Genomic DNA, 9896 nt, shown 5'->3' on the forward strand with positions numbered 1-9896 from the left:
TGGCTGTGCCACTGAGGCCACGTGTGATGGTGGCTGTGACACTGAGGCTGTGTGGGACGGTGACTGTGACACTGAGGCTGTGTGTGACACTAGGCTGTGTGTGACGATGGCTGTTACACTGAGGCCGTGTTATGATGGTGGCTGTGACACTGAGGCTGTGTGTGACTATGGCTGTGACACTAAGGCTGTGTGTGACGGTGGCTGTGCCACTGAGGCCACGTGTGATGGTGGCTGTGACACTGAGGCTGTGTGGGACGGTGACTGTGACACTGAGGCTGTGTGTGACACTAGGCTGTGTGTGACGATGGCTGTTACACTGAGGCCGTGTTATGATGGTGGCTGTGACACTGAGGCTGTGTGTGACTGTGGTTGTGACACTAAGGCCGTGTGTGATGGTGGCTGTGACACTAAAGCTGTGTGTGACGGTAGCTGTGACACCGAGGCTGTGTGTGACACTGAGGCCACGTGTAACGGTGGCTGTGACACTGAGGCTGTGTGTGACACTAGGCTGTGTGTGACGATGGCTGTGACACTGAGGCCATGTGTGACAGTGGCTGTGACCCTAAGGTTGTGTGTGACGGTGGCTGTGATCCTGAGATCATGTGTGACGGTGGCTGTCACACTGAGGCCGTGTGTGACGATGACTGTGACACTGAGGCTGTGTGTGACACTAGGCTGTGTGTGACGATGGCTGTTACACTGAGGCCGTGTTATGATGGTGGCTGTGCCACTGAGGCCACGTGTGATGGTGGCTGTGACACTGAGGCTGTGTGGGACGGTGACTGTGACACTGAGGCTGTGTGTGACACTAGGCTGTGTGTGACGATGGCTGTTACACTGAGGCCGTGTTATGATGGTGGCTGTGACACTGAGGCTGTGTGTGACTGTGGTTGTGACACTAAGGCCGTGTGTGATGGTGGCTGTGACACTAAAGCTGTGTGTGACGGTAGCTGTGACACCGAGGCTGTGTGTGACCCTGGGCCACGTGTAACGGTGGCTGTGACACTGAGGCTTTGTGTGACACTAGGCTGTGTGTGACGATGGCTGTGACACTGAGGCCATGTGTGACAGTGGCTGTGACCCTAAGGTTGTGTGTGACGGTGGCTGTGACCCTGAGATCATGTGTGACGGTGGCTGTCACACTGAGGCCATGTGTGACGATGACTGTGACACTGAGGCTGTGTGTGACACTGAGGCTGTGTGTAACGGTGGCTGTGATACTGAGGCTGTGTGTGATGGTGGCTGTGACACTGAGGCTGTGTGTGATGGTGGCTGTGAGACTGAGGCTGTGTGTGACGGTGGCTGTGACTCTGAGGCTGTGTGTGACGGTGGCTGTGACACTGAGGCTGTGTGTGACATTGACACTGAGGTCACGTATGATGGTGGCTGTGACACTGAAGCCGCATTTGCCGGTGGATGTGATACTGATGCCGAACTGATGTGACACTGAGGTCTCCTGTGATGTTGGCTGTGACAGTGATTCGGTCTGTGACGGTGGCTGTGACACTGAGGCTGTGTTTGACACTAGGCTGTGTGTGAGGATGGCTGTGACACTGAGGCCGTGTGTGATGGTGGCTGTGAGACTGAGGCCGTGTGTGACGGTGGCTGTGACACTGAGGCCGTGTGTGACGGTGGCTGTGACTCTGAGGCTGTGTGTGACGGTGGCTGTGACACTGAGGCTGTGTGTGACAGTGGCTGTGACACTGAGGCTGTGTGTGATGGTGGCTGTGAGACTGAGGCTGTGTGTGACGGTGGCTGTGACTCTGAGGCTGTGTGTGACGGTGGCTGTGACACTGAGGCTGTGTGTGACATTGACACTGAGGTCACATATGATGGTGGCTGTGACACTGAAGCCGCGTTTGCCGGTGGATGTGATACTGATGCCGAACTGATGTGACACTGAGGTCTCCTGTGATGTTGGCTGTGACAGTGATTCGGTCTGTGACGGTGGCTGTGACACTGAGGCTGTGTTTGACACTAGGCTGTGTGTGAGGATGGCTGTGACACTGAGGCCGTGTGTGATGGTGGCTGTGAGACTGAGGCTGTGTGTGACGGTGGCTGTGACTCTGAGGCTGTGTGTGACAGTGGCTGTGACACTGAGGCTGTGTGTGACAGTGGCTGGGTGGCCATGAAGTGACTGCTCGGGAAGCTGCCCTGGCTGCTCACTGATTCCTTTGGTGACACAGATATGAAAGTTCACGGTTCTGTTTACGCTTCTGGCACTGCTGTGGTTAGAAAACATGAGCGGTTCCAACCCATGTTTGTGTATTATGTTTCTGAAAGCAGGTTTAAAGCATTTCTAGTACCGGAAGTTAACGTTGAAATCTGTTTTGCCAAATGGTTGGCTGTACCTGGAGCTTCAGATCATGGAGAGAGTGCCTGCTGGCCGCCGAGGACGCCAGCAAGAGGCCACTCGCTAATGTCCCTCTGGGCACGCTGGACCCAGGTGCCCTCTGGCCTGACGGGCAGCTTCTGCCTCTGCCTGCGGGGCCCATCAGTGTCTTGTGCTTCAGGATGGAGATAAGGACCCGCTCTCCTGTGTCCCTGGGAAGGGAGGCAGGCTTCCCCTGTGGGAAGAGTGAGCAGCTCTGACGCCCCTCGGTAGGCCTTAGGTCTCCAATTTGGCCTTTCTGTGGTCCCTCTCATCCCTGAGCCGGCTCCTCTCCCTCCCTGTGGTGTCTCAGCCTCGCACGTCCGCGCACAGCATCTACAGTGATGTCCACACCGTCCCATCAGCCCTGCTTACCAGCCCCGTGCGGTGCCCTCCTCAGCACACCCCTGAATGCTTTCCGGACCGAACCTGCATCCCAACTCCTCCGCTTGTTTTCTGGGTCTCTGCCAATCTGACCCAGTTCTCCAGATCCTGGCACCCCCGCCCTCCTCCGCCGTGTCAGTGCCTCTCAGGTCCCAGCTCCACTTGGCCTTTTCTCATGAGATCTTCTTCCGCTTCCCCTGGCCTTCAGCGCCTCTGCACGGACCGGCTTCCTGCTCTGACTTCCCGCAGCACCAAATGCACTCCAGCAACGAGCAGAATGAGGCTCTGCCCACGACTGCCTCACACATCCACGTGCTGCCCGGCCCGGCGCTGCCCTGCGAGTTTCTGGGGAACAGACTGTCTTGTCTCCTTCCCGGCACCCAGGGCTGTGATGGGTGTGGGGTGGGCAGGGTTGAGGACGGCTCCTGGGTGTGGGGCAGGGGAGACCCGTGGTCCTGTCTTCTGCCATGGGAAGATGGGGAGGAATGTTTTTGGTGGGGACAGTCCAGGCTGGTTTGAGAATAGTCTGAGAGGACTGTCAGACAATGAAGTGGGGATGTCAATGGGGTGTGGTCATTGTCGGTAAAGTCCTGGCTTTCTGGGGGATAAAGACAAGTGGGTGTTTGGAGGTCAGACACCTCCCTTCCGGGGGGAGGGGATGGAGGTCACCGCAGACTAAGGCCCCATGTGGCCTGGCTCCACATCCTGAGCACTATCAGGGCGCCCCGGGGCTGGGAGGCACTCAGACAGAGTGGGGTGCTCAGGAGAACACTCACACTTTGGCATGCACCCAGGGCCTGGGGCCCTGGGGACCAGTGCACTCACACCAGTGAAGTCTGAAGCAGAGTGGGCTCATTTGTGGAGAAATTGCCTCCTGCCCACAGCCAGGCACAGATGCTGGGGGCAGGGGAGGCTTGGGTGGGCCAGGAGATATCGGACCCCGACAGGGCTCTCTGCTGGAGACTGGGGCTGTGTCAGCAGCAATGGGCTGGGCTAACCCACAGGTGGGCCCTGGGAGAGAGCAGATGTGAGGCACCTGCCCCCAAACCTTCCCAGAGGGCGGGGTCCTCAAAGAAGCAAGGAGAATGCCTGTGAGAGAAGTCGCTGCCAACCTCAGCCCTGGCCAGGGGGCCAGCCCCAGGCTGGCGGTGTCCTGCCTGTGTCCCCACTTCTCCCTGGGCACCCCACCCCACCCCAGGCAGTGTCAACAGCTGTGGGGTGGCCCTTCCTTCTGGGCCACCTGCAGTTCTGCCCAGCAGCTCGGAGGGAGGGACGGGGCATCTACACTGACAACAGGACCACGAAGAGGCTGAGGACATTTCCTTGTCTGAGAGAGAATGAACTGGTGAGCTGGGACTCTCCACAGTTAGAGGCTGAGCCACTGGCCGAGAGCGGCCGGAGGGCCGAGGCGGCAGGGGAGCCTGGGCCAGGAAGCCATAACGGGAGCGGGGACGGGACAGAGATTGCCCATTTGTTCGGTGCTATGGAGGCCGTTGGGGAGTGTGCAGGGCAGCTGTGGGAATCAGAGCTGGTGTGGAGGGGAGCGGAGAGGGCAGAGGGCCTCATCAACACCACTGAGTCGTGGTCCATCTGATGGAGGTGCTGTCATTTCTAGAAGTGCCTGTGATAGGATAGACACTGGTCGCTCCCCGTCTGGTCAGCCAGACCATCGCTGCAATCAGTGGCGGTGCGCATGCGGGTGCACTGAGAGGGGTGCACTTAGAGGGTGTGCAGGAGGCAGAGCTACGGGGCCCAGGGGCTGTGCGTTTTCCATTTTGCTCGGATTTGACCCATCTGCCCTGTGGAGACTGTGCCGAATTACCTCCTCACCAGTGCAAGTCCTAATGCTTGGCTGTAAAACAGGAATTTTAGTGTCGGCTTTCTTTTCACTCAAAGATTTAAAAAATGTCCTCCTAGTTCTCATTTAGTACTTTTACAGTTTCGTTACAAAGAAGTTAAATTTGTGATCTAGGTATAATTTATTTGCATAGAAGGCACAAGACGGGAGCCCACTTATTTCCCTCGGAGAGCTGCCCAGCCACTCACATGTCCCGCCCTGGGCAACTCTTCCCCTCCCGACAGGCTTCCCCTACTGTAGGGGAGGAAAACCTTGTCCTCCTAGGTGCCCTGGCTTAGGCTCTGCTGGTCAGACAAAAGACAGATGAGCAAGAGAAAGACAAACGATTGATGAATGCACAGTGCATGCCGCACACATGCAGGCAGGGACACTCGGTGGTGAGCAGCTACAAAGTGTTGGAAACGTGGGCTTCTATGCCATCTTCGCCAAAGAGCAGCCAATCCGTATTAAGGGACAGGGCGGAGGCAGGGAGTTGGGAGCGGGGCAGCAGCCGGGAAGGTGAGCCCGTGCCCTGCAGGGACTAACGGGAGCTGAGGGTAGGTTTCTCAGCAGCTCGCTCTGCTGGTCGCTGGGCCGGGGTTGTCTCCAGTGATGAACTTCGGTCCTTCCTGAGCTTTTACAGATGTCCATCCTGCTTTTAGGCAAACAGGGAGGACTGAGGACTTTCCTGGAGTCTGCTTCTTCTCAGATGTCTTTAGATTAACATAATCTTTATGCCAAAGAGGCCGATTTGAGTGTGATGGTTCCGATCCTCTTCACTGCATGTATCTCTCTCTGTTCAAGTTGATCGCAGCTTGCTGTTATATGTGTTTGCTGCTCATCCCCTACTCAATTTAATCCTGTGACTGCAGAAATTACCCAATGTTCTTTGTTAATAGCTGAGTCTGTAAAGAGTGTGTGTGTGTGTATAGCTCAGGTTGGGAGGCATGAGATGGATGAGTAGGGAGAAAGATGCTGTTACATGACTTGAAAGGGTCCAGTTCAAAAATCCTATGTTTCAATGAAAAGGTTATGAAAGGTGAGTGGTACTGGCTCTCGTGATGAGCGTTCTAGCTGAAGAGAGGAAGGCGGTGATTTCATGAGAAAGTGGGCTCAGCATTTGGGACTACTTTCAGATTCCCCGGATGGTGCCAAATATCTCATTTCCCTATTACCTTGCTCTGAGCTCATGTTTGGCTTACGGAAACGGGATTGCACTGAGCAGAATGTTAAGAAGCAACCTCTGTTATTAAAAACAGGGCAAAATGGCTACTGAGAATCACATTGGGATTAGATGGAAGGACACAAAGTTAAGTAATTATTGCTAAATGAACAAATTGAAATAGTACTGCTCACCAAAATGCAGAATACTGAATATTAAGGAGGGATGATGAGAACTGTGACATTGGAATTAAGTTACTAATTTCATTCTTCTAACCATAGCAATTACTTTTAAAAAGATATTTTTATTGAGTTCAGAGAAGAAGGGAGAGAGAGAAAGAGAAAAACCTATCTTTATTGACCTTCCTCAGTAGGCATGTGCCATGACCGGGACTCAACCTGTGACCTCCTGATTCATAGGTCAATGCTCAATCACTGAGCCACACCAGCTAGGATAACTATTGCAATTATGAACAGTCATGTTACATTTCTATTTCACATAGAAATAGATACCATCAGCCTGATTAAGATGAGAATTACTCACACATACTCTCTGTAGGGGGCTGTTTCTCTGTTTTCTGAGACCCGCACGGAAAATGACAGGTTCCTGAGTGGAGGAGCTGGGGATTAAGAAATTAAAGAAAAAAAGAGACCAAGACACAGAAATAGATTCAAGCTGGGACCCAGGTGAGGGGCTGTCACTCTGATGGAGGGACAGTCAACACCCACCACTGACAACACAGCACATTTATTGATTTCCAGAGGGGGGTTTAAGGACAAAGAAGTTTTGGGTGTGCCCAGCTCCTATTCATTCCTCATTCCTAGCACGTGGCTAAAGGTAAGAAATCATTACTGATAACTGTCTCCCACATTTTGGGGAAACATGTTCCCAGGGCATGGCTCTTTCTAAGCCTTGAGTTTAGCTGATGATAAAGGTCATCCAAGGGGTCGTCTACACTATCAGATGAACATTAGCAACAAGTTTATGCCATTGAGAAAGGAGGACATTTTCCTGAAAAGCTGCTTGATTTGCAAATCTCTTTGGGGCTTCTTTTTTTTAAAATTTATTTTTTGATTAAGGTATCACATATTTGTCCTCAACCCCCATTCCAATTCCCCATCCCTCCCCACTCATGCCCCCACACCCCTATTGTCCTTGACCACTGGTTAGGCTCATATGTATGCACACAAGTCCTTTGGTTGATCTCTCCCTTTTATCCCTACCCTCCCTCTGAGGTCCAACAGTCTGACCCATGGCTCCTTATCTCTGGGTCTGTTCTTGTTCATCACTCTATGTTGTTCACCATTTCCCCTAAATGAGTGAGATCATGTCCTACTGGAAATATACTTATAAGAATAGAAAATGAGACAAACAATGATGGTTATGCTAAAAGGCAAATGATTCAGTCTGTAGTGAGTTTCTTTCTGGGCCAACAGTTCTTTTGAGACCCAATTTCAATGTCAAAGAGTTCCTTGTGTGTATATGTCAGCAATGATATTTCAGTTCTGAATGGTGGGCAAATGGTGTTAATACAGGTCCAACCCTTACTGGTTTGGTCCTGGGCAACCTGCAGTGACACACAGCTGCTGACTTCTAGTATGGCAGAGTGACGTCAGCGTCTTTCATCTCTGGACTGCTTCTCTTCTGTCTTCATGGCTCTTTGGGGCTTCTGAAAGGCTGGCTCTCCAGGGGATCCTTAGGACTTTCCTGAGTCCATGAGCTCTGAGAACTTTCTGGAATTTCTCACCCTTGCACATTTTAAGAACAAAGGATTGAGTCTCTGGTTCTGCCCTGAAGGGCTCGCTTGCCTCTGTGGGGACTTGTTTCTAGAATGTGCTTATTGCTGGCAGTGTCTTCTCCACAATCCGGTTCTTAATGCTCACTGTCTCCGCCTCCCTCTCCCAGACCATGGCAGCTCAGCCCCAGGTGGCCTCTAGGTTAGATCTACAGCACAGGTCAGTGTGACTTCCCTCTCATCTCCAGTGTGTGATGGAAAAGGAAATCAGTGCCTATGGGCATTTAGGAAATGACTTTTGGAAGATGAGCTACCATAGCATGTGTTTCCAGCTGCTGGGGCCAGCAGAGGACCAACTGCTTTGTTAAGCTACATATGTCACTTCATGTACCAAATGCAGTGCAGGGATGTGTCAAGCTTTAAAAAAAAAAAAAGAAACAGGTACAAGGTAGATGGTGGGGGTCACGTAGTTGTCTAAGAGAGACAGCTTGGCCTCCTCCAATAGGAATGTGCTTCTAGAAAGTACTGTAGGATGATCATCTTGATGGAACCACAGCAAGAAGATTGTTATAAAATAAATGACCTCATAGAGACATCCCAGTCATATTTCTTTTAAAGGAACTTGTGTGAGTCATGGTGATTATAGTCTGCAGTGTTCATGGTCTCTGAACTTTTAGATTAGCTCTTCTTTCTCCGCTCTGTGCAATACATTTAATGGCAAACGTGAAGCTTGTCTTCGATGTCTCTTACCCAGTGGGACAAGGCTGTATTTCTCTTAAACGCAATGTATTGTGATGGCGATTATGTTTCCAGATGAGGAGGCTTGTGACTGTTCCTGAGGACCCATTATCTAATCATTCAGTGCGTCTCGGTCCCCTGTCCTACCTTGTCCAGGGTTCTCTTACTATTTTGTCCTTCCCCACGTGGGAGCCGGGAGGCTCACTGGCCTCTTTTTGGCTCCTGTTGTCAGCAGATCTTCCATCATCATCTCTGAGGCTGAGTCACAGCGATGACTGACGCAGCACATCCTCCTGGCCCGAGGCCCTGCCTCCAGCATGCGGCTGTAGCTGCTCCTTCTGGTCTCACTCGCGCACGTCCCCTCTGCTTCTGTGCTCTGCTGCCCATGGAGCCCTGGGGTCAGACCTTCTGCAGCCTGTCCTCCTAGGAACTGACCTGTATGGAATTTCCGTCTGGCTCATGTTTATAGCCCTGGAGTTTCTCTTCTTCAAACCCCTTCAGATTATATATTTACTAACTACAGAGTTGCTAAATAAAACCTTGGAGGATAAAAGTTATTCTGAAATAGAGGGTTTGCTGAACTGTATTCTAGCCAGCAAAGGAACCAGGTCCTGGAGCAAGCAGCCTGGGCCATGGGCGGTGCGTAGACGAGAAGACGTGCATGCGTGTCCTGGGTTTCGGGGGCTTTTATACAATGAGTGCAGAGAGGATGATGAAACTTATTTGGAAAGAACTTACTTTGGCTCCGGATAAAGGGGGTGGGAAAGTGAGGCGGGGCCGCTCTGGACAGGCACAGAGTCCTCTGGGTTGGTTGTGGGCAGAGTGGGTAGAGTCTGTTCACCAGCTATTCTCTCTGATAAGAGCCGAAACGGTCACTGAGGCAGGCCCAAAGTTTCTGCACAGTCAGGAACGGGAGCAGCATTGGTTTGGCCAGAGGCTGCTAACTGGTGAACAGCTTACCTTTCTCCCTCCCTCCGCGGCTGCGCTTTAATCAGGACACCTCCGGTCGGTCTGCTGTCACAGGAGGAACACTCCGACGCCCGTGTGTCCTGGAGTCCCTCTGGCTCAGGGGAGGCTCTTGCTCAGCGGCAGCGCTCGGTCAGCAGTGGGCCTGTGCCTCCTGTGAGCACAGCCTCTGGAAGAGCCCATTTCAGGGAACCGCATGGAATCGTAACCAAACATAAAACAAACAGGAACTAAAGCAGCAGTGCACGGACACGCACATCGCACAGGTTAGGATGCATGGCCCGTGGACCCACGGGAGCTGCGCTGGCCGGCTGTCCTCAGCGGACGCAGGCGGGCCTCCGCCCCGCACATGCGGGCCTGGCCGGGCGGCCTGGCTGCCACTGACCCTCTCCCCTGTCCCGCAGGGAAGCCATCAGCCGCGTCTGCGAAGCCGTCCCCGGCGCCAAGGGAGCCTTCCGGAAGAGAAAGGTACTGTCCTCAGTGCTGTCTGTCTGTCTGTCCGCTTCTCCGCCCCCGTCCCGGCAGCTTCCCTCGCACAGGGCTCAGCCTCCCCACCCCCCCCCCCTTTTTTTTTACCCGGGGAGAACCAAAGGCACCCCTTGTGGAAAAGGGAACCTTGCAGTGGCTCCTGTCACTTTGAAAACAGAAAGAGCTTAGGCCCCTCTGCCACATGGTTGATGAGCTCAGTTACCCCAGACTCCGC

General features: G+C 53.1%; 1 protein-coding gene across 2 annotated transcripts in view; it reads left to right on the forward strand.

The window, feature by feature from the left end:
* Positions 1-9896, forward strand: part of SHC3 (SHC adaptor protein 3) — a 138041-nt gene that overhangs the window by 80776 nt on the left and 47369 nt on the right. For both annotated transcript variants that reach the window (XM_084899077.1, XM_084899078.1), the window contains exon 4: positions 9598-9661. In XM_084899077.1, coding sequence (XP_084755203.1) covers positions 9598-9661 — 64 coding nt within the window. The remainder of the gene's footprint in view (positions 1-9597; positions 9662-9896) is intronic.

This window comes from Pipistrellus hanaki (assembly GCF_964339955.1).
Source record: "Pipistrellus hanaki genome assembly, chromosome: 11".
Lineage (NCBI taxonomy): Eukaryota > Metazoa > Chordata > Mammalia > Chiroptera > Vespertilionidae > Pipistrellus > Pipistrellus hanaki.